Source organism: Poeciliopsis prolifica, unplaced genomic scaffold, assembly GCF_027474105.1.
Source record: "Poeciliopsis prolifica strain line A6 unplaced genomic scaffold, Auburn_PproV2 SCAFFOLD038, whole genome shotgun sequence".
NCBI classification, from domain to species: domain Eukaryota; kingdom Metazoa; phylum Chordata; class Actinopteri; order Cyprinodontiformes; family Poeciliidae; genus Poeciliopsis; species Poeciliopsis prolifica.
In genome coordinates, this window is record NW_026562413.1 from 2,604,626 (window position 1) to 2,630,993 (window position 26,368).

The 26,368-nt window shown below is 37.0% G+C and overlaps 1 protein-coding gene across 1 annotated transcript in view; it reads left to right on the forward strand.

The window, feature by feature from the left end:
• Positions 1-26,368, forward strand: part of trps1 (trichorhinophalangeal syndrome I) — a 125,640-nt gene that overhangs the window by 22,060 nt on the left and 77,212 nt on the right. Inside the window, 1 exon segment of the mRNA XM_055053719.1 lies at positions 2,084-2,512. Coding sequence (XP_054909694.1) covers positions 2,500-2,512 — 13 coding nt within the window. The 5' untranslated portion in view covers positions 2,084-2,499.

Genomic DNA, 26,368 nt, shown 5'->3' on the forward strand with positions numbered 1-26,368 from the left:
TTTATGTGTGTGGATGTGCGTGTGTGTAGCTTCAGCGTCAGGATATTACAGCCTGGAGAAGTCATCAGAATGTAGTCCTTTGTGGTTGTAATTTTGTATTTATAATCTGATGTTTGATTTGTTGAAATTGCTCAAAGGTTATCCGAGGACGTGGGACATTTAAATAAATTTTTATTTATTCCAAAACCATGGTTTTTTTTATTTTTTTTACTCCTCTTAAAAATATGACTGTTTTAAGATGGGAGGGTATGAAAATGACTCATAATTTCAGTTATGAGTCATAATGTGCAGATTTCCCTTTTTCACATAAAAACAGTCCGTTTTCAGTGTGTGCATTTTCTATTTGTGGTGCAAACAAAGTTAGAGCTACTTGTGGAAGTGGCAAGGAGCAAAGGTAACCCTCGGAGTTGAGATTGCAGGATGAGAACGCTATTCATTTTCATCTCTTTCAGACCTAGTTTTGCATAATTGATGCATAGTAAGCTTCAAAAAATAGACAGGGCTCTTTAATTTTGCATGTGCATATGTTTAAAAATGTGTCTAACCCACTGGTGATAACCTGTATACTGCAATGCAAAAGTAAAACATTTTGCAACCACAAATTTCTATATATTGGACCTTTATTTTCTAGTTCAAACCAAAGTGGATGGAAAAGACTATGTAGTTCCTTTACTTGGATACACATAAATAAAATCAAGTACAGATGTTCTGTGAATTGTTAGAGAACATTAGTGAACAAATGGCATCACAAAGACCAAGGAAAACAACACACTGGTCAAGGAGAAAGCTATGGATAAACTCAAAGCAGGGTTTAAAAACTGTGGACATGTCAGAGCACTGATCAATGCAACATTTGAAATTAAAAATAGTATAGCGGAGCAGTGAACCTGCCAGGAAATGACCATCTTTGTAAACGAGAGACTACTAATCAGAGGCAGAAAAATCTGGCCATGAAGGAAGAGTTTGCAAGTGAAAAGCTCAAGTTGTGAGAAATAATGGTAGGTAATTTGGCCATGTGATGTTAAAATGCCAATGCAAAAACAATGCAGATCACCCTAACACACTACCCCTACTGTGAAAGACAGTAGGGATGGCAGCACCATGCTTACCTTCAGCAGGATGCTGATACTAGAAGAAAATCATTGAGTCTGCAGCTCTGAGACGTGTTCTTTTAACCATACTGCAAGAGCTGCAATGGATCAGCTTATTTCAAAGTATATTCATTGGGAATGTCCTACTCAAAGTCCTGATGTAAATCCAAAAGAAACGTTTTGGCAAGATTGGCACACTCACACACACGGTCTCCATATTTTTACGGTTTTATTTATGGTCGTAACTGAACGATGCCCATCTTTACACACGCCATTTCCAACAGTCCCCCCCCCCAAAAAAGAAAAATCTGGCTGACCATAGAAGCTGGATGGGTGGAAACCAGCAGGCGCCTAAGAGTGAGGTGGGACTGAGAGGAGGTGAGAGAGGGGAGTGGCGCAAACAGAGAGGGTGGGATGATTTTTTTCTTTTTTTTTTTGCGGTTGGGGCAACAAAACCGACGGGAGCCGAGAATCGAAGAGTCTGTGTTTTTAATGCTAGAATTACAGAATAAAGGAAATGTAATTGTCAGCGGTCATGGCCACTGGAAATTTGATATGGAAATCCCAGGAAATTACTCATTAATGACCTCCTTGTTCAGACTCATGGAACAATCAATATTGAAATGGAGTTGGTAATAGTCGGAGAGAAAGTGAGACGCTGGATCCTGTTGCGACTGAATGCTGCTCCAGGCTGTTTGTTTCGTCCCCCATCAATTTTTCTGCACCACTCTCTATACTAAATGTTGTTTTTTTTTCCAAAGTGCTTTACCTGATTGTGCATGTAATTAGTGTATTTGCTGGAACATTCCCTTTCCATTTATACAGCTACACTTAAGTAAATTCACATTTTATCATTTAAATAATAAAAATTATTTCTAAACTGAAGTTAATGCATTTCTAGGTCTTAAATGTTTTCTTTATGATAAATGTTAGAAATAATTTGTTCACAATTGTCAAATTCTCTCTATAAGTTTTGTCTTATACTTTTCCAGATTAAGGCAACAACTTTGCCTGAAGATCTAAAAGCAGGACAGCATTTGTTGCCCAGACTTGAGCTGACCAGGAACAAAACTGCGATGGTGCGCAATTAAGCAGAAGAGGTGCTGCAGCTCTGGACCAAACATAGCTGATGCGTGTCCCAGTGAAGGACCTTTTGAAACACAACGCAAAGAAGCTGAACCGTTTATACTCTGACAATTGTGGAGCTCTGAGGACTCACAGGGACCAAAAGAGATGGACTGATACAAGTTTGGGTCCGACGTCTGGTTTCTGCTTTCTATTACTTTGTTTTGGAGTAACAGAGGAACCGTGCAGAAGTGCTGTGCTACTGGACGGACTCGTGTAATCAAGCTGGTTGAACAAAACTGATGCCAAAGCCAGGAGTCAGCCATGATGTTTTGATAACCTGATGACCAGCACAGGTAAGATTTGTTTAATTCAGCTCCGTTAAATTTACTCAGAAGTGTTCCACTGCTAAAACCGAAAAGTTTTTTTTACAGAAGATACAGAAGTATCTTCATATTTATTGGCACCGCTGGGAAAGATGGATAAAGATTTTTAAAACAAAACAAAGTTTATTGTAGTTACAAAACTGAAAAATATATATACAAAAAACATTGTGAATTTAAGTATGTTTATTTATTAAAAAAGCATATCCAACATTAAGAAATAACTTTTCCTGTTAAAATTTTTTGTTAATAATTTCTGATTTTGGAGACATGGAGGTTTAGTTATTTTTAACGGTCTTCAACTTGGGAAAGACTGGAGAACATGTCATTTATTTTGGTCAGATTTATGTTAAAACCTTTGAGTCTGGAAATAGCCACTTCATATATGTACAGTCCTTTAGGTATATTAAGAAAGAAAATGTAAGGGGAAAAAATGTCTTCAAAGTTGCAACTTTTTTCAGTGTGAAAATATTCCACTGCAATAAGCAAAATTATTTCAGAACTCTTTGCACATCTCACACTCTTCTGACTCTTTCAGACGTTTTGTTTTCTGAATACAAAATAATACAGAACTTTTTTATTTTTTAAAAATACAGTTACTGGATGGTGAAATTCTATGCAATTATATATGTTGTGTTTGAAACCAATATTATGTCAGTTTAAACTGTTAAAAGAACATTTTTCTCTAAACTTTAGTTTTCTATGTCTTATATTTTTATGAAAATCATGTCAGTTCAGACTCACATGAAATAAACATTTATTAGCAACAGGGATATAGATTGTTTGTGTTGTGTAAGCATTTTTCCATTGGAATTTGTATTTTTTATTTGGATAATACAAGTTATTTTTTAAAGCTTTACAAAAAAAACTATTTAGATAATTAAAAAAAAAAAAAAGAAGGAAACTTAGGTTTCCTCTTAGAGCTTCATTAATTTGTGGATCAACATTGCTTCCTGCTGAGCGACCTTAGCTGCTGATTGTTCACATCAGCTACATTTTTTTTATGCTGAGTAGCAAAGCATGATGACAAACCTGTCATTCTCATACCGTAGGGGGAAGTGACTGTGCATTGCCTCTAAATGCTCCCCGTGTGCTGGGTTTCAGTAATAATATTTGCCCACGATGAGGGAAAATTGTTACTGTACAGCTTGAATGAGTAGAGATCACATCCATGAATAGTTGAAGAATGTCTCTGACATTATATGTCAGAATAACTGAGTCATAGTCAAACATTACCTGCTCCTCCATCATGTCCATGCTGGTGCTTTCCAGTTCAATAAGCCCCATTAGCAGAGCTCATTAGTTCCTCACAGCTGAAAATTAGAGGGGATATCTTTATCAGCTGCTCGCCTGACGCTAAATCTGTAAGAAAGGTTATGAGTACGAAGTAGACCAAGTCTGTTTGATGTTATATGCTATAGATATAGAGCATAATTTTCAATGAAACACTAAATTATGTCGATGGACTATGACATATATTAAAACATAGTTTGGTGATTAGTAAGCCCATAAAATAATCGTGTAACTTTTTGTTACTTGGTGACATTTTAAACCCTGTTTTTGTTAATTTTGCTGCGTTCTTTTTGTGACATGCATTCAAGAATGCATCGACACATTTGCAAGGTGTTATACTACAGGAAATGCAAATGCAGACAGTGGAGGTTATTATGTAAGTGTGATCACAAGGCTGCGGTGGTTTGTGAAGAGGAGTATGGAATTATTGTAGTATCTACTGCTTGTTCTGCAAATTTCATGTACAATTATTCTGATATTTCTAAATGCATGGTAAACCTTTTATTTTATGTCAGCTATAAGTGGGTGAGTTTGTAGACATATATATTCTTTTCATACCAAATATCTTACATTTTTATAGCAAAACAACTTTATTTTGTTGCACTTGAAATTCTATATTTTAGAAATGGTGTATAGACATTTTGTTCATCTCTTGTTTACCATACAAACATGCATGTGTCAAAAGTAGAAAGTGAAACTGTCCATCAGGTTTGTAGGAGAGGTCATCTCCCACAACCCACCTGGGTTTTAACATGGATGCCATAGTGGTTATTGTGCCATTAAAAATATTGTACTATAAAAAATACACAAATAAAATATTTACATTTGAGAGCATATTTTTAAGCTTAGTTCCTACCCCTTTGTTTACAAGTGTAGGAACTGTTCCTATTTGCTCTTCTTCAACCGCACAGAAAGCGTTGTGATGCCCCACTGCTTCAAAACCTGAGGCTAAGGGCTAAACATGATGGGCAAGTGATAAAATAGGATTCTGCTTTAAAAGAGCCATTAAGCGGTCTACTGGCTCTATCAAAATATCTATCAAAATGAAAACGGTCACAGTCAGACCAGATGTTTCAGGTGTTTTTGACTAAAAGAAATTAGCTCACGTTTTACATTCACAGTTTTGGTTTTCAGTTTTTCTTTGAACATAATTGTTATTGACGCACCACTCAGCCAGGATGCAACAAAATTGCCAATCTTTGCTTGACTGCCTCTGACTGGTGATCAATAAGTCAAATGCTCGAAGATCTTTTTTTTTTCCTGTTTGTTCATTTCCCTTTAATATTTATGTAGAGATCTAAGGGAGCTGATGTCTCAAACCAGCGGATTCCTGCTGTACTCACACTCATCATTTTTTCCCTCGACTTGGCAGTTTAAATTAATAACTAGAGATGAACCAATCGATTGACCAGAGATTGATTAGCCGATCAAAAACCGTAAAATCTGATTTCTTTTTCAGTTCCTCCACTGCATCAAAACTAAGATGTCCTACCATATTCGATCCATCATATCATGAATAGCAGTATGTAGTTTGAGGCATAAAAGGGGGATTCATACATTTTCTGTAGGATTCAGAATCATTACCTTCATCTATGAATGGGTAGCAAATGTTTTCTCTTAAGTGTTATTGATTTTTGAATATGTGGATATAAACCTAGACCTTAAGGAAGACTAGAAATTGGCATTGGGCAGAAAGAGACATTTATACAAAGAAATGTTTTATTATAAATTTTCATGCAGTTTGACTCCTATGTAATTTTCCTATTGGTGAGGCATTACGTGACTTTTCAGTTTGTAACACAATCCTTCAGGTGATCGATTTATGTGATGATTTGATTATTTATCTTCTGTTTCTTTAAAACTGCCTGAATTAACAGTTTGTAGCTCTTTTTCTGAATTAATGTCATGATAAATTATTAGTGTTTAAAGTTTGAGTAAACACGGTGCCTGTTTTGCGCCCCTGAGTGAAAGCATGTGTGAGCCTATGATGGAGTTAGTGCTTGTATGTTTTTCATTATGTGGTACGGTGGCTTTGCTTGGTGATGTTTTTCAGTAGGGCAGATTGCTTTGAGCTGCTTGATGCTTTTAGACGTGGTTTTGATTGTGTGTGTCCAACTATGTCTCTGCATGTGAATGCATGCCTTTAGATGTGGACTGTATATACAGATGTTCACTGATGCGCTCTTGTTTGTGTGTGTGTGTCTTGTGGTATTAAATGCTCTTTGATATGCCTGTTCCTTTAAGATTTGCTTATAACTTCGGAATGTTGAACAGAGATAATTCAGTCATTCCCACAAAGCAGTTTGACAGTCGTACTACACACAAACACATTAGCATGTTCACTGCTCACAAAGCAGTTTGTGTCTGTGATGTATTTGCCTAGAAATAAATTCTGCCCTTCTGAGTAAGTGGAGCCACAATTGTTTTTTTTTTTGTTGTTGTTTTTTTTTGCCGCAGTCTTTCTAATTTCCATATCATGATTTGTGAAGCGCATTCATTACGAAGCCCGAAGATACGAAAATGTGTCAGCTTGCAAACGTCAACTACCTGTTGACCTATTTGCACAAAACTTGTCAGAGGATAGCTCATTGTGTGCTGGATGATCTCATCTTTTCGCAGCTTTGCAGTCGGGGATATCACTTCTAGATCTTCCACAGCCACATATTTTGTGTCAGTGTATCACTGTGTGTGAGACAAAGCCGTGACCATTTATCATTTTGTACAAAAGGCACATATTTGTGACCACATAAAACACTTTGAACCCAATATACTAAACAGCAAATAGTTCTGATTAATTAAAATTAAAGGTTATTAATTATGCAGGCAAAGATTTATGAAGACAGTGTCAACATTTGTCATTGCAGTTAATGACTTCATTTGTTAGTTTGTTGAGGACTAACTCATTTAAAGGACACAGAATCAATCAGAGATCAGTGGCAGATGTGAGCGAAGCAGTCAGTCTGTTTGTAAGAACCCGATGTGGGATTGGTCGAGGTTAGTGTCATCTCACTGTTTTATCTCATTCTTTCTTCCCAGCAGAGTGGCTATGCTCCATTTTTGGTCAAAACATTCTTCCAATATAAATCAGTTTGACTTTACTAATTGGTAGTGATGCTCCAGACTGAAGGCAAGTTTTCCCCTTAAATATTCACAATACCATAAATCTATTTTGCCCTTTTACATTTTCAAAACTAAAGACATGGGAAAATGACATTTTTAAATCCAGTCTTATTTATGTTTAGCTAAATCTGCTAAAGACTCTGAAGTAATTAACATTAATTATTGATTGGTTATTTATGTAGTGCTTGTGAAAATGATAAACTTCTGAAAAAAATAACTGCAAAGTAAGCATCACACTAGTAGAGATTTGAGTCAGTTTTCTGATTTTTATGTTTACTGCATTGAAAGTGTTGGGGACAATTTCTCCAAACTAATATTGAATTATGTTTATTAAGATTATAGACTTTTAAAAGTCGAGAAAAAAGGGCATCTGCCTTTGGTCAATATTTCTCTATGACAAAAAAATAATTGCTCAGATTCAGATGGTTATGGGCAAACCAGGAGTGATGAATTGAGCCTAGTTTTTTATCATTTGCCTCATTTATGCAATTTTGGAGAGAATACACATTAAAGTTTATGACACAAATTAGCTTTTAAAGTACATAGGGTACATGCACATGTACATGTTTGGCTTAGTTTAACATTCACTTCTTGAAAATTGCTTGGATGTGATCTCTGTGTCTGTGTTTGCACACATGCAGTCTGCATGTACGCTCTTGTCTGGGTGTGCGCAGATTTGGGTGTGTGCTCTTATTTTTGTTTGGTTTGCCCAAAACTTGTGTTGTAGCCAAGAGAACAAGTGTTAACAAGCTCTGCACAGACTGCATTTATTTAATCCATATGCCGGTGATGTATACAGCTGTGAGCTGCTCCTGGTGTGTCTGAGAGGAAAAATCACTCTGCACTTGCAGTGTTGTGCATGCTAGAAAACTACTGCAAAGTCAGCTTGAATGTGACTGCTTATACTGACCAAAAACTTCTTCTCTTCTCTTTTTCTTTTTTCTGAATTCTAGAGTCTGCTGATGTTTAACACTTATCCGCATGATGTACCTATCTGTATTCTGTATCACTATAGGTAACCTTTGTCTAGATATATTTATAATAAAGGAAAGCTATGGAAGATCTGCCATCAGAATTTTAATTGTACACTATAAGTTTTAGCGTTCCTTTATATATATTTGATTTGAAAAGACCCAGGTCCTGGCAGCACCAGAGTCACTCCAGACGACTGGGACTGTAGCACAACCAGTTAAAGCAGCCAGGCAGCTCGGCACAGAACAACCTGCCAAAGCGACAAAAGCAGTAGTTGGGAGCCATAAGATAGTTCCAATTGGTAGTTTGCTCACATTCAGGTGCTAACCAAAGCCAAATGCAACTGAGTCAGTCGCCATGTCACACTGAGCTTTTTTCACTGTGCTTCCAGTAGAAATGCTGTGACAGTAGAAAGAAATAAGGGAAAACAAAATTCAAAATTGACAATAAAAAAAAAAAAACTAATTACAAAGGCAAGTCTTTACTCAGTTCTTAGTTGAAATGTGTGTGGTGTTTGTAGGGAGCATACCTAATATTTTCTGTTGATGCCATAACTGTTAAAGCTACTGTCACACTGTTTCTTGTCTTGTGTTTAGGAGTAGATGACCTTAATATTTTACCACCATTTATGTTGTGGTAGTTTTGCGATAGTAATAAAATTTATGACAAGCTAAAATATCATCAGTTAGTATCAAATGTACTCCCTAGTTTGGGTGGTTTCAAACATTGTGAACCAGAGTTTGTTGTTTGTCATTTGTTTTTGATAATGTTAGAGATGATGCTTGCCCTATTTGCAATGTATGCTGGCATAACTAAAACAAATGTGGTTTGTGCCAAGTAAGTGTCAAAAGCCTGACTGTATATTTGTTGTTTTTTAAAAACCAAAAGTGAAAAAAAAAAAAACAACAACAATCTTCTCTGGAGAAGAATTTTAAGTGGCAAAACTCAAAGGTTTTTTGTTGACCCAAACCTGAAGATCTAATATGGTTGCCTAAGACTTTGGGGTTCCAGCAAACCATTGTGAGAAGTTTATGGAAGGATTCACAAAATGTTGATTCAAGTCATAAAGTGCAAGGTTGAGCTTCTAAAAGCTGAGGAAATGTGTGTCAACTTTAAAATTTGGACACATTAAAACACATGTTGTGGTAAATCTACCTTACCTAAATCAAGATATGCTTCATCTGATTTAACTCTAGACAATAAGTGTGTTTTTATTCTGCTTTCAGCTACATGATGTTTTTTTCTATAAAAATTCTTTTGGAAGTTTTTATAATTTTTAAGGAAACAGTGAAAAGCATTTTCTGCATTGGACACAAAATAAGAAAATAAAGTAGAAACCACCTTTTACGGGAAACAGAGTTTTATGTATTTGATAAGCTGGAGAATAATATGTGCAGTTTCTTCCATTTTCATATGAAAGGAAGTTTCCTTTCCAGCAAGATGAGTCAGCTCTCCCACAGCTCTTTCTCATGGCATCATATCTTACAGAAGCCACTTGTTTGGTCTTAACAAATCAATGCTGAGTAAGTCGACCTGAAAAAATCGTCCGTTTCTGTCTCCAGCTGCTTTGACTCCCTCGGATCCATTTGACTGCAATAACAAACACTGTTGAATTTTAATCCTGACTTCTTTCAGGGCCAATTGTCTGTAATGACACATGAAACATACCATATTGTTGAGAATATTGGAAGACACGCTGCGCCATTTTCTGCAAGAGGAGAAAAGCAAATTAAGAGATTGGTGGTAAAATATAATTAACTACTGTCAGACAGAAATACAACAGAATGAAAGTGTCCTTTCTTTTAAACAGAAAGAAAAGACAGCAATTACTCAACAGTGAAGACACAGAAAGAATGAGACACAAACCTGAATATATATTCATATTTTGATGTGAAGGAGGACTTTAGGAGCTCTCCAGACTTTTTAAGAGCTAAATGTAGCCAACATTCAGTTCAAATGCTTAAGAGTCATTTAAAATTGCACATTGGGGTGAATATAGGAGCAAAGTCAGATTGTGTGTGACAGGAGACAGCAGATATAAAAAAACGTCAAAATGTTCAGCAAAATTTAGTTTCAATTCAAGGAAAATCAACATTCTGCTTTCAACTGTCTGATTTTTGGGGTTATTCCACAAGTAGTCAGGATGAGTATGGGTAAAGTAAGTTCAGGTAAACTCAATTCACCATCTCAGAAACTAAATGCATGAATCCACGAATCCATCCATGGACCAATCCATCTGATTTATTCTGAATTGTTGTTTTCTGTTGACGACAGCAGGAGTCTTCAAATTTCTGATCAAATTTCTCTGAACTTTTTACATAACTAAGAGGCTCTACAAAGTTTTGCTATTTTACAAGAGGAATTTGGTCAATAATAGCTAGTTGGTAATAGGAGCTTGATAGCACAGCTATAAACAAATGAGATATAGCTTTCTATATAGGCAAAAACAACATCTCTGATGCAGAATACGTCCATGACATGTTTCCCTGCTGTCTAATGGAGTTGACTTATCACAACTTATCTTGGTTATTTTGTTGAAAACCTACTTCTGGACGGAAGAAAATAACTTAACTTTAATGCACATGTGGCCTAGAATGCCTGACGGTTAGGCTTTTCCATGTGTATGTTGATATGTACGTCTGTGCTAATCTCCAGAGCGGTTCCTTGCTGTTAGTGCACCACTGAACAAGGCAGCAATTCATCCAGCAGGTTTAAATGTTGATGTGTGTGTGTGTGAGGTTGTGTTGCAGCTTTCTATGAGTAGACTGTGTGTTTTTAGGGAATTGTTTCCGTACGCCTGTCTGCACCACATGGCCCAATGCGGAAAAAAGGCCCCTTTAGGGGTTTGTGTGTATATGAATGCTTACATGTATGCGTGTGTGTGTGTGTGTGTGTGTGTGTGTGTGTCAGGGACAAATGGAACAGGCCAGAATGTGGGATGCCCAAAGTGAGACTAAAAAACAAAAATATATCTTGAAAAAGAAGAAAAAAACATTATATAGGCACAATGATGTCTGTCATCTCCTCTTCCACATTTCATCTCATTTTTCCATTTCTTATTTATCTATTTTGATCCCAGTTATTTCTTTAATTCCTCTTGTCACTTTCTAATTGTGTCTTTTTTTTGTCCTTACTTGTGTAAGGAATTACCAACCCCTAATTTGATATTTTACGCCAATGATCACTTCCTATTTTTCTCGAATTATGGCTTTCTTCTCAGCAATCACTCCTGTCACTCGCTTGCCATTTAAATCTGTCTTGGGGGCAGAATATTGTTTTCAACGTGGTGAAAATAATCACTTAAATTTTGTCTCCAGTAATCACTTTCTCCTCTCCTCTTGTTTTTCATTTGTCTGTTTTGTTTTTCGCTTGTCGTTTATTTTTTTTCTAATTGGTATAAACCTCTGAGCTGCGGTAATGACTTCTGAGGTTAACGAGCTTCTGCTAACAATCACTCACTCCCTCACTTGCATGCTCACACATGCAAAATACACACAGTTGTGCAACTGTGCACACACTCGCGAGAAAGCGTTCATATCCATGTGCACACAATTCATGGCCAATATAGTTCCAAATACAATAAAAAAATCTCCTCTTCCTTTAGAAATATTTGACTACAAAAGATCCTTTAAAACCTGCTTGCACATGTGCCTTTGAAATTACTTTGTCACATCTAGTACATAAACCTTGTTAGTTTCAGTTTGAAGCTAAAATCTACTTTCAGGAGAAAGGCAGTTGGGTGAAGTTGTCTTTTGTCAGAGAATTATGCATTCTGGAATGTTGTGGGACTTTATTCACATGGAGAATAAGGTCACGTATTCTCTTTATGACTGTTGAGTTCTCTTCCACACCTTATTTTATTCTGGTTACATTCCTTTAACACCGATGGGGATTGTCTCACAGTTATTGGAACACCTGAGAAGAATGAGAACAAAAGTTGTGAAATAACCCCGGGTTCTTGCAGCAGGAATAACTTTGTAAGTCATTATGTCCTAAATGCGTAAGGAATTGACCTGTTCTATAAGTTAACGCCACTAGTCACCCTGGTGAATGACAGTGGTCAGAAACAGGTTGGGGAGGTGCAGTGATGCTTTATTCCACACAGCCCAAAAAATTCTAATGACTCCCTTTGTGGTATGAAACTATAACACTGTAAAACATTGATATGCCTTGATAATTGGACAGAGACTAATGCTTTGTGCCAATAATTAAGGGGGGCAGTGTAGAAAACTTTAGACAGCAATTATCCCCGCAGCATCAAAAGGAAACAAATGTAGTTGCTCTAAATCTGTCTCCATTTACTGTTCCATCCATTGTAATGATCAAAAAACATCACCTATGTTTGAAAACATGATTTTTCACTTTACACACAAATAAATATACCGTTCTACGTCTGTGGAAGGAATTAACATGTATAGCCCAAGGCACACAGGTATCTAATACATCCTTATCAAAAACATTGGCACATTCAGCAACAGATAAGACTGTGGAAGCATAGCTTTGAGATGCTAAATTCCACTAAGCCGTATTGATGGCTGGAATCTAACTCTAGTCCTGTCTGCAGCGTTCTCCTTCTCCCGGTATGAACTCTGCTTTAATCTGCTCTACTCTTCTCGGTCTTGCTTGCCGGTATCTTGATATGGTCTGTGTTCAGCAGTGACTTCTAAACATTTACATTTCTGCTTTCAAGTGCTGTTTATATATGGCTCTTATCTGCTATCTAACACACACGCACACTGAGACGGGGACAGATAGTGAATCAAATCTTTAGTCGTCCTGACAGCAACACTGTTGCTATGTCCATAATAGGACAGGAGAAGAGAGGAAGCATAAAGGAGAAAAAAACGAAGAGTGCCACATAGACAGAAGGAGGAGGGAGGGCAAGGCAGATAATTTGCCACCAGAGTGTTTTGTGGTGAGGTGAGGCGTGGAACTTTGGTGACTTTAGCACACAGGCTTTTTTGTAGTTCTCTGATCCTCAGTAGGGAAATTTCTTTTTTTCACATTACAGCACTCCAGAGACAGGTTGGCCATTGCATGTCTTGCTCAAGGGTACTTTAGGAGTTTATAGAAGACAACTTGGGTCTCGGTACTTACTTGGAGTTACTCTGCCACCCTACCCCACTACCCTTTGCTTGGGAACTCAAACGCTACCTTATCTTGATAAACTCTTAAAGATGGAAAATCCACCTCAGGGATCAGTTTCCCTCATCTTTACTCAGCAGGGGAAAGACAAGAGACTATATGTTGTTCTGGCTAAGGATGAAGATAAAGCATTAGACTCCCACATTTCCAAGAAAATCAGTTGGACAAACATTGCAAAAACAAAACAACGGAAAGAATAAAATGCTCATGAATGTGGTATCATTTAAATGCTTCTAAAGAACAATTTGTACCTTTTTTATAGTGTGGTCAACTGCACAGACCAAATAAATCATTTGAAGTTAGCACTTTGGAATTTTAGAAGTTTCTGCATTTACAGGGCATTGGCTTTTCCATTGTAAATATAGATTTAAGGGCTAGGCAATCAAATTTTCACTGCTGTTCTCCTTTTTTATTTCGGTTGCTACTTTTTACATTGGATCCCCATTGATGGGTGTTGGCAAAGTAGGAGTAACCCCTTTGGGGCCCCTGGGCAAACAAAATGATCCAGTTTCGATCACATCGAATGGCAAACTGCTGTACACATAAAATCTAATAGACATGTAAAATCGTACAGATTTTACATGTAGACTGAGTAATCATTTTATCTACTCAGGTTAAATTTCTTACAATAGTAAGGCTTTTTCTGTGTGGAAAAAACATGCACTGTGCTTCTAAAAAAACTGACTTCAAAAACCAAAGATTCTGGTTGCATCAGCTATAAACCCTAATCTTCATTTGTTTCTATAGATTCGTAGTTGGGGTAAAGCCAAGTGATTTACTGGGCCTCTCCAACTGCTTGATTTTCTTTCTTTAAAACTTTGTGGGTTTCTATTGACAGGCGTCCATTTTCTGCCCTAAAAATTAGTGGAAATGACAGTGTACCAGCCAGATTTTGATTAAAACTTTACCACTATATTACATCTGACCCAAATAAGAATATTATATCTTACATATTATATCTTATCTTAAGTGGTGGAGTCTTAGTGGTTAAGTCAATTTTTCTTGTTTTCACGAAAAACTTGCACAGTGATTCCACTTCTGAAGCTTTCTGCTACTGGTGTTTCTCTTTCTATTTCTTTCTCTCTCTCTCTCTCTCCCTTTTTTTCTCTCCTTCTCTCTCTCTTACCCCTTAATACATGCTTCTTGTCTATTACCTTGGTTATAAAAAATATTTTTTATAGTTCAATAGTTAGTACTCAACCTAATGACCTTATTAATAGAGAGGATTAATTGTTTATTAAATTCTCAGTTTCTTGCTTGTAGCTTCTCTCATCATTTGTTTGTGTTTGATTTCTGCATATGTATTGACTACTTGACATTAGAGGAGGATGGCATACTGGTGCTGAACACTCTTGTAGTGCAGCACAAGGCAAGTTGGAGTTGAGTGTGAAGAGCCTGGATGAATTGAACAAAGATGGTAGAGCAAAAGAAGCTGTGGCATATGTATCAGTTGGCATATGTATCAGTTGAGAGTAATGACCAAGAACTTGAGCCTAAAAATTAAGCAGTTTCTGTTGTGTGCAAGTGCTTTGGCCTTAAAAGCTTGGATGTCTGTCAAACAATGGTAATTTGCTGTCATATTTATACATTTCATATTTGCATTAGAACAGTTATGCCATGTGATTAATTTATTAGTGCCACCGCCCTGAAAACGGTATCACTTCTACAAAGCCTGTTATATTGTTTTTTTTGCATGATAGTGACAGCCACTTTAACAAAGCAACTTTCCTCTGTCAGTAGAAACGGTAGTTAACACACAGTAAGAAAAATACTGTCAAAAAGCATGATACTATGATTGTTGAAAATATGTCGCATGCCAATTTAGAAAAATAATCACTAAGAAAAAAAAGCTTCTTTTTTTCTCTATTGTATCAAAATTTGTGTTTGGTTTTGTACACATATTTTTTGCTTTGTTTTTATTAAATAATTAATGTCATAGTGAAATTGATGGCGTTTTCTGCACTTAATGTCAGATTGATATGGTAAAATCCTAGACTTGATAGAGGGTGTAGTATTGTTTTGCCATGACTGTTCACTCAAAACCACCCAAACTGGAAATCATACCACTTATTTCTAACTCAGTTATGTAACATGCCAGACAATTGTATTATACTATTCTATTATACATTTGAGCTTATACAGGAGTAAAAAAGTTACAAAAAAAAATCCAAGGATCTTGCTGCTGTCTCCAATCACAATTCCTGCCAAAACAAAAAGTGAAAGCATGAAAAAACTGAAAGTAGAGCATACTAAGGTAGAGCAAACTTAACTGTAAAGTTTAGTGAAAAATTTATCTGGCAGAGCAAAAGTTGATGAAAATCCACAACTTTATTTTTCCGAAATTGACACGAAAAACTCAATGAATTTATTTGGACAAACTAAGTTTTTAGAACAATTCAGGCTCAGTAGCATCTGCAAAAATGTCTACTCCGGAAGTTTAGCATACACCCTTTCTGTTGTGTTCCTTGTACTTCTTGGTTCAGTGGACCAATGTTATTACATTTCCAGCTTTGTTGCAGAAGTGGGCCAAGCAAACTCTTCCGAAACACAGGCACGTTAGATATGCAATGTCTGGATCTTTTTAGCCTGATATGATGGTGTTCAAAGTCAGTTCAAACTCATCTGGCTCAGTTCAGACTCTGTCCAATTGATGGCTTATTTCCCCCTGTTTTTTAGTATGACATAACATCCAATGAAACATGAATATTAATTCTCCGCTCTCATTTTTAACCCCTGTGTTACTTGAAGTCAAGACCGCTCTTAAGGTGCTAGACTAACTTCCTGTTGGCAAACCACCTCAAACCTAATGTGTTTCCTCCTATTGGCCTGATCTGTCACCTTAACCAACATAATAATAGTGGTGCACCAATTGCAGTTTTCTGGCCAATTACAGAATACTTATATTTAAAATGTCTAACATGCCTGTTCTGATTTTGGCCCATACCAAGTTTTTTTGTTTGAAATGTTGCTAAATATAGCAATAAAGTTTCTGAGTTGACAGCAGAAGGGTCTCATGGGGGAGCAGAAGAGGACAGTGATTAACTTTTAGACCTTTGCTGAGGTAGATAAGATCAGGGAGTAAGTATCAGCCGATCTCCCAAAATTAAGGAAATTGGCGCTGGTAATTTGACTGGCTGATAAATTAGTGCACCCCTACAATATACCCATCAACTTGGCTAATTACTGAATGCTTTTTCTTAAAACTAATTCTCACCATTTCTTTCAAAGCAAAACAAACAAAAAGGTTACTTTATATGTGCACAAGTATTATCACATCCTTCAAGTTCCCTTTTACTATGGTCAGTTTCTGACAATGTATTCTGAATTATTTCCATTTGACACCATTATTCTACCTCCTTTTGCATGACGATCACTCCTTTTCTTGTCTGAGACATAGATATGCTGTGGCAGAGTGAAAGATAAACAGTAGGCTTACATAGAAAGACACTGAGTAATAAAACGTCTTGTAAGGCAAGAATTATGGTGCTAGCATATAAAGGGGGTAATGCAGTGAGCAAGTCTGAGAAAGGAAATGACACATAGGTGGAAAGAATCTTATCCCTCCTCCTGTCTCATGCTGGCATTATTTTCCTGCACACTTTCACACATTCACACATACACACACACACACACCTACATACACACCCATATATACTGTAATTAAATGGTAATTTAACATTTTGTATCTGCGTATTGGTTTTAAGAAGTTCAAAGCAAATTCCTATAAATCCTGCGAGTATAAGTCTGTGTGGGCAGTTGAGCATGTGATGTGTGATTTATATTGAGCTATTCTACTAACCATTGCTTTTGTGGATGTGTGTCCACATCTCATTCTTTTTCTTTGTAGATGTCTCTTCCTTTTCAAGCTGTCATTTACATTTGTTTGATTTCCAAAACCCAAATGTTAAGCTTTTGAAATATGTTCAAAAAGAAAATGCACCATATGCAAATTTTAGCTGGCTGTTGTGTCTATTGCCATGAAGGTTTACTTTAACTTGGTGTTGGCAAACTCAGAGAATGGCAACTGGAAACAAAGTCTCAAAGAGGATGAAACAATCAAAATCCTCAGTCTTGGTGCACAGGATGATGAAAAGTTGTGAAACGTCTTCAAGAAAGTAGAAGTCCAGTTGCCTTTGATCTTAGCATGTCTCTAGGGTTGGATGACTGAGCATACAGCAGTGTACTTTGTACATAGACATGTGTGCCACTAAGACTTCGTGTATAAAAGACAGTTTATGCTGCATATCAATCAAATATTTTCTGTTTTCTCTCATCCAAGCAAATTCTGTCATAAAAAAAACAAAATGACTTGAGTATCCAACCTTTGGTCTGTCCATCATGGGAAGCAAATAACCCAAAATAACCAAAATACACCAAACAATCAATTAAGAAAAGTGCAGTAGCTCTATCCCTTTTTTGTATTGTGGAGTCAAACACATCTGTCTTAAGCTTTATTTCTGGGTGATATTTAAATGTTTTTATGTTTTGTGTTGTAACAAATTGCATACGTAAATATATTATTATTATTGTACATCTGCTCTTCGACGCTCTCCATTTAGAGAGGGTGGTCTGCACCACTTTTGCATGTTCAATCAAGCACATGCAGTCTTTGTTGATCGTGTGCAATAAGCCCACTTATTGTGTGTGCATTTTTTTTAATTTTTATTGCTTGTGCAATTTAGCTTTCATTATGTTGAATCTTTACAGAGCAAGTTGTTTCTGTATCTGGCTGATTTTCTTTTGATTCTTGTGCACAAAATACATGCCATAAGAGCCTACTAGTGGTTTAACCCAAGTACTGTGAAGCTTTGTATATGACATGGTGGACAGCTCCAGATGGTATTTGCCTTAAAAATCCACAAAGATGAAAAATAGCTTCATCCGCTCACCAAGGCTATGATGCTTTTTTTTATGCCACTCATCAGAATAGATCAGACAGAGATTAGAAGGAAGAATAAAAAGAGATGGAAAAAAAGTAAGGAGGAAGGGAGGAGTTAGATATAAAAGGTGCAGTATCAGTTAGATAACTTTAAGAAGTTAACTCTTTGCAAATACACGCCCATGCATGTACGCAAGTATATGGCGTGTGTTTTTTTTTAAAGGGTGGACCAGCAGTTAGATGGGTGTGAAATGTTACGTACTTTTTCTTCTTCTACTGATCCACACCTGAATCTCTTGTAAATCTTTGACCTATTTAAAGAGCTCTAATCTGGCTTGAGATGTCATGAATAATCCACCACAAATACTTGAAAGAAGTTGTGACAGCTCTGACAGAAAAGGGTAGATTGGGTGTGTTTAGTATCTTTCTTTGACTACGTCATTAATTAGAGGGCTGATAGTGAATCCTTTCTCTCTGTTACACCCCTCGTAAAACAGGCATGCCTGGGTAAGATCAAGATTTTTGATAACGTCTTTGGAGTTTATTTACTTATGGTGAATGGCTCTTACTTGTATACTGCTCTATGAAGTCCAGAGGACCCCAAAGCGTTGACATTCTGTCATTCACACACACACACGCACATGCGCGCACGCACGCACGCACATTCACATGCTGATGGTGGGAAGCTACTGGAGAATAGCCACAGCTGCCCTGAGACACATTGTAGAGGCGAGGCTGCCGTACACTGGCGCCACTGAGCAGATGCATGCTTCCTGTGGAGCGAGGATCGAACCAGCAACTCGCCACCATTGCCTGCATATTAAAGAGTACAGTGGGAAACAGATTTTCACATGCACTGTCTGTCTGAAAAAGAAAATACCTTTTTAACTATGGATATTAAATTAAGCTTAACATTTCCTATTTTAAGACTGCTATGACTACTAAAATTATTTATGTCTGCTACATTACAGGTTGGGAGTTCTTGTCTTGCAATTTGAAGGTTGATTCTAGCTTCTTCCTGCCACATGTCGATGTATCTCTGGGCAAAACACTTAGCTCCAAGTTGCCAAATGATCTGCGTTTTGGTGTATAAATGCGTGCTTATTTGTGAGTGACAATGGGTGAGTACTGTAAAGTACTTTGAGTGGTCAGTATGACTGGAACGGTTCTATACAAAATCAGTCCATTTATTTATTTATTTATTTTTTACAGTGCATGCTTTTAAATGATTTGGGAAACGTGTGATGCTGTCATGGCTTTACATGCCTTTAAGAGGTTAATTCACAACATTGAGTAACAGAGACACAACTGGAAATGGGGAATTGTAGTTCAAGGCGACATGTCAAAGTCCTTTGTGAAAATCAAATGAAATCAGTCAAAATATCAGGAGGAGAATAGTTGATCTTCACAACTCTGATTCCTCATCAGTTACAATGCCTGGAAATGTTCTGTGTATCTGTTGAAACTGTAAATGAAACCATAAATACTATAGAAATGTGCAAACCTTTATACCATTTGAGAAGGAGAATGGTTCTGTCTCTCTTAGACAAACATGATTTGCTATAAAATGCATGCATAGAAAGCAAATTATTGTTTTAAAAGGGGGATTATGCAGAATATATGTTTTTAATGTTTATATAATATAATAATGTCATTGCCTCATATATTTTTTTACAATTTCATTTATCAAATCAAGTAAACCCCATTGAGATCTAGATCTCATTTTCAAGAGGGACCTGGGCATAGTGTTATTCCCTCATGACCGGGATGTTTGAGGATTCCTTAAATCTTCCATGGCAGCCATTCGGGATACCTCTACACCTGCTCATACAAGCCTATTGTCCTGTAACTTCAGTCCTCAGTCAATTTCTCACCCCACACAACTCCTCCAGACTAGCAGCAGTAGCAATTAGAAAACACCTGGTGGAACTGCATGTCTGCTGAACTTATCATACAAACTACAACTCTCCAAAGAACAGTTATAAATGGACAACATGGAGAGCCATTGTTGGGACAAAGTGGTGAAGGCCAGTTCAAACTGCTGTGACGGGAAGTCAAATTTATTTTGAGTTGTGTTTGATCTATGCATTTTTTTTACAACAACATAGTTAATTGATTCTATTCTAAAATAGCATAAAATGCACAATATTGCCCTGTAAAGATTCTACTTGTAACTATTACTGAGTGTCATTATTCATAGTGAAGTGAGTCTTGAGCTGCACATGAGCTGAAAGGCTACATGCAGAGGAAAAACCAATCAATCCAAACAAAACAAAACAGAAAAAAGAATAATTCCACTTTCCTGTGGTCTGATGAAAGCAGAATTGAAGTGTTTAGCCTCAATACAATTTGTTCCAAATTCCAAAGCCTTGTTATCAGACCTATCAAACATTTGTGGTTTGAGCTAAAAAGGTGTGTGCAAGACAGACTGTTCAGATCTGAATCAATTACACAAGTTCAGTAAGGACAATTTGGCTGAAATTCAAGCAAACTACTGCAGGAGGCTTGTGAAAGGATACCTATGACATTTGACTTCAGTCATACAGTCTAATAGAGAAATATACCACAACTTAATAGAATATGGCAAATTTCTGATTTTGACACAACTGAAAATTCACTCTGGCCCTGAGCCTTGGTCAGTTAATAATCCTTACTGACCAAGAACATGAAAGGTTTTGTCTGATTTATTGTCCAACTAGTGAGAAAAAAAAAAAGTTGCATGTCTTTTTATGCAGCGAGTGCAACCATCAGGCATCAGGTATAATTCATTTTCCACATTTAGACTTTTGGAGTTTTCTGCTATCTTTTTTTATTTGCTCAAAGCAAAGGGACATCAAATGTTAAACAATAAATCTTCATTTTGGCTGCATGTGTACAGCTAGTTGTCAGACTTGTCAAAGATATGTATCTTCATCCACTGCAGTGGTTCTCCTTGATGAGCACGTTGCGTGATTTAAACAATCCAGGTATAATGTTTTTACCCTCAGGCAAGAACATGACAAATAGCAGACTCAAGCCAAAGTGAATTTCCACAGCAGGTATTTACAAGGGCCTCTGTTTACCTGGCATTACTTGCTCTTATTTAAGTTATTATCCAAAGTGCATCAGCGGTGGGGAACTGGCGCCTGATCCACAATACGCGATTAATGGTCGATGCCGTTCTGTCGATATTTCAGTCAGAAGACTCGTGTCAAGACAGCACCCCCCCTGAATAATTGCTACCTTCATCCTGCTCGCAGAGCATCTGCTCCTCGCTCTTCCATAAAATCATCCAGAGAATTCTGAGACGGATCGTCACAGCTGATCGATTTCAGTTAATCATGTTGGGAATGCAAAATTAGATCAAAACGAGTACATCACAGCCCACCGTGTGGTGTGTGTAAGCTGTGCAGTTTACTTTAAGGCTGCGTTTACCGAGCAATGTTTGCCAAAAGTAATGCGTTTAGTAATTTAAAGTAGTCTTAAGACTTTTCCACTAAAAGTCTACAGATATAGTGCCTTGTAAAACTCCTCGCACCCGTTTGACTTTTTTGCTTTTTTTCTCCCCACCACTCTCGAAGCAGTGGATACTTGTGAAAAAAAATCAGGCTACTTTCTTTTTTTTAGTAAAATTAATCTAAAACATGCCATACATATGTCAAGCCTGGTTAACTCTGATGTACCTAAATAAATGGAAAGCAAATACCTTCACCTAATACTCAAGCTTGTCATGATGTTTGGTTGAGATTGGACTGAAATGCAAACCAGGGTGAGCCAGGATGCAGGACGAAAGAGGTTTTTAAGAAAGAATAATAATTAAAAAAAAACTTAAAAAATACTGGAAAGAACATGCAGGGAGTCAGGGAACACAAAGACCAGGTAACAGAGAGTAACAGGAGGAACCAGCAAGGAGTGAGAGGAGTAGAGGTGCATAAATACTCGATTGGTGAATGCTGGGACTGAAGATCGGGGTTGATTAGCTAATGGATTGCAGGTGTGAGAGGAGAAAGAGAGACAAAGGCACTTGGAGTGAGGGAGAATACACACACATAGGAACTAGGAAAAATTAATTTAACTGCAACAAAGAATAACTAAGCACAAGGAATAATTTATAGAACTAGAATAACTAACAAGTGACCAATCAAAGTAAAACTGAAAGTTTCTCTAATCAAAATCAGAATAAGGATAACAGATTAGAACTAAGAATCCTGACAAACCCAAAGCAACTCAAAACAACCCAAGATCCTGACAGAGCTGTGTGTAATTTATTCTTAGTGTAAAACCAGCTGTTCTGTGAAGGCCTCACTGGTTTATTGCAGGTAAGTGAACTGACGGCACCATTAAGGACAGGGGGGGAAGTTTAAAGCAATATTAGATTATAAATCAAGCATCTCGAGGCCTGCCAAGAAGTGCATTAATCAGAGAAGAAGCTAAGAGAGGCCTATGGTAACTCTGGAGTTGCAAAGAATCCATGTCTCCGGTACAAATAACTTTAATTAGATGTGCAGTCTATGAATCTATAGTGACAGTAAGAACACTATTGTTAACAGAGACACATAAGCAGTCCTGCTTACAGATGTTGGAGTTGCAGCAACATGCATAACAAAGTGATCAGGGCAGATAAAAATTCAAGTTGTTGACTTGTATGTGAAACACTATGTGTAAAATAAAAGCAATAACACATCACCATGGTTAAGCATTGTGGTGGTGACGTCATGATATGGGGATACGTTTCTTTAGGATGGTTGGAATCTAATGCAAGACAATCCTGTTAAAGGTGGTACAATGCTTGACATCAGGGCGGAGGTTCACTTTTAGCAGGATGACGCTGAATGTACATCCACACCTCATTCCAAGTGACAATCTGTGATGGAAAGATTCCATCACATTTGACTGAAACTTGGCTGCAGGTTTTACATTTCTCTGCTTCAGCACACCTGGCTGAAGCAGAGAACTTGACTGCATGCTCGCAAGGCAGTGTTGCTATTTAATTTAGTTGTGTAGGACAAGGAACACATCTAAAAGTTGCACCTGGACGACTGCAGTTTGAGATCACTGCTTTAAATGATGCAATTTTTATGGGAATGTTAAATCAGTCATTTATGGTAAAAAAAAAAAAAAGCCTGTTGTGTTTCATACCTATTGATGTTTCCATACTTCATTTACTTTTACTTATTGTGCTGTTGGGTTAGACATATTATTCAGTTAGCTTAGCCATCAGTTCAGCTCCCACCATGCTAGCTATCTTCTCAGCAGGCTAGTTTGTAATTGTGGATAAGTCTAAGATTCCGGTTCTCATGAAAGCAAGAATGTAAATAAAAATATAAACTTTTAGTAAACTGATGTAATGTGTTTCACTTTTTGTCTTCAATTAAGGGGTGAAACCCATGACATCTCAGTGCTTTGATTGAAGGATTATTATAAAAATTGAGTTAAGGCCACTTACTAATCTTTCTTGTGCATACAGTCACGACTGTTGCAATCAGTTTACATTCAGATTTGTTCGTGCTGCAGGATGACTGCATTGCAGACTACAAAAATGGATTTGACTCCTGTTGTGCACGAGTGACACGTTTTGCAACTAATCATACTGTATTTATCATACTCTTTAAAGCTCATCTGCATTAAATCTAAACTAAACCCCTTCAGCTGAATCCACGGTGTGTGAAGGCGCTCTTATCTAAAGTACTGATGTCGCAATGACCTGCAACTTCCCCCCTAGCACAGGAAAGCACACAGTCTGCATGTTTTTACTGATGTTTGCATCTCTGTGTGGGCATGTGCGTGTGTGTGTGGTTGAGGGGCGGGGGTGTCCTTTTGGTGCAAATGATTGGACGTCAAATGTAGACTTTATCTCAGTCAAGAAACTTCGTGTGTTTAGCCTTAAGTTATTACAGCATGGTAAAATTAGACTGGTAATCTATACAGTTAGACTGCTGTTGCATTTTTTTTAATTTATTTTTTTAGCCAGACCTTATAAGGAGAAGATTTCCCTTAAGCTTGACAATGTATCCACCCTTTGAAAGTGTAACATCTGCTTCTTTATTAGTCACTTAAACTCAAATTTTTACACAGTGTTTTTTGGTTGAACTAGTTAAAGTTTAAAGCCACAGATGTCGCCTATAAACTCATTGTCTGCATTTTTGGATGTCTGGTGCATGTTTGTCAATGTGACTGGAAGATATTTTAGCGTGATTTATTTTTCCTTTATGCCAAGAAAAAAACAAAAAAACAATTTAATTATTTTATTACAAAGTAGACTAATATTGGGAAAATCTTTAGTTGGAATATTAAAGTTGTCTACAGCTGGAGTCCCTGTGGGCAGGTGAAGAGTTTCATAACATTGTGCTTTCTGTCTGTGGGTTGTGTGAATGTGTTCGCTTCTGTCAGTTGTGCAGGATAGAGGAAATGAAAGCTCAGACGTAGCCCTGAGGCATTCGGAGCTGTCCTAGTGTCCTTCACATGCATTAGCATTGTATGTCTGTGTGTGTGAGGATGTTTGCATGTGCACCAAGTGTGTGTGAAAGTATGCAAGTTATTGTGCATAGAAGGAGAAAATACACTTCTTTTTTTAAATTCTCTCATTCATGCTTACATGAACATTTGTTTCCACCCTGACACACACAACCACATTTGCGTGTAACCATATGCACACATTGTCAGGAAGTGATTAAATCTCAGCTTTATAATTGTGAAATATTGGGTAAAACTTCTTCGTCCTTCCCCTTTTTGTTAGAATGTTTGTGTGTTTGAAAATGATTTAGGAGGTGTTGCAAGCAATGTTCTTTTAAAAATCAATAACAATGTAAAACGAGAAGACAGGAGAATCAAGATGGGAGCCTGGAAATCTGAAGTTAAACTTAGAATCAATGTTCAATATATATCTAACTCAAAACAAAAGCAATGATGGTTAAGTTTCCTGCTCAAAATGTTTCTAAAGTGATTATTTATCTTGTGGTTTTGCCAATTGAGAAATATCTGAGGGCTCTAGTTCAGAGACTTAACAAACCAGAAACCTATCCAGGAATTTAAAAGTGCTGAATTCTGCAAATCAGTGACTCAATACAATCTGATAGATTTCTTTAAACAGAAAGCTTTTGAAACTAATTTGAATCATAAACTGAGCTTAATGCAATAACTGTTAGCTTAATACAAATTTTCACTGCAATCAGGCACATCTGATTTCACTTTGTTACACACAAACTTTGTTAAACTTGAGAGAGTTAACCTGCACTACAGTAGCACAATCGTGGTGAGGTCACAGTTTGTCACACAAGTCAAACTCTAGAAGTCCACTAACGGTTTTCTGTCCACATTTTGTTGAACCCTAAAAATCCTTGCAACGATACTGATAGAAAATTAGATTGTAGATGCAGCAAAACACTCTTTCTTCCATTTGAGTGTGACACATAAATAGAAACTAAACATTCAAGAAAGGCTTGCACGTTTATAGATTTATTTGCAACATTTCAGCAGATTTTAAAGCACAAAACTATTTGTCTATGTTTATGCTCAAAGCAGCTGTTGTGACCACACAAATATTCATCATATTTCCTTTATTATAGTATTTTTATCAGGAATGCAGTCTTTGTTTTACGTACATCAATAGCTCTATACACTGGGGATCAAAATGCTAAGTATTCATCCTCTATCTATGGTACTCAGTTCCTGTTTTCAAGAGCATAGCTACAGAGGCATTATTTTTCTTTTTTTTTTTTGTCAAAAGAGGATTTTAAAACAAGTTGTTTGCTTTGAAAAACAATGGAAAGGTCAGTTGTTTTATTTGTTTCATGCTTTTTTATGTTTATAGCTTTAATGACTCTAAAGTATGATGATATTTGCCCCTTTAATGAGATTGCGTGAGTGTGTGTGTGTTTCTAATTTCCTGCTTGTCCCCAGCAACCCCTAAGCTCTAATCACAGGAAGTTTAGAGGAAGTTATCGTGTCTGTGTTACACAAACACACACTCACCCAACAACCAACCCACCCACCCACACCAACACAGCTGCCTTCACCCACGCTTTCACACTCTTTGGAGATAAGAAAAAAGGGGTGAGGGGAGCAAGAAAGACGGAAAGAAAGGGAGGAGACAGTGTTCAGGTGTGAAGGTCTTTTTTTTTTTCTCATTTTCTGTATAAAGTGTGAAAAACCTGCCTATGTCAACACCAGCTTGTCTCACTTTTTCATCTGCTCTGTTTTGGCTCTGCCCTCTTCTGTCTGAAGAATCTGCCACTCTCAAGTAAGCAAAAAAAAGAGAGTATTTCATTCTTTTTCTGCTCTCTGTGACAGCCTGATACCTTAAAATACTTGTCAAGGAAGACTGGTGAAATGAAAACCTGTATAACAAAACTGGACTCCTACTGGAGGTACCTGCTTTAAATGCAGACAATGTCTAAATGGGTTGCCAGTTGTGCTATAGCACACCAAGTACCACCAGAGAA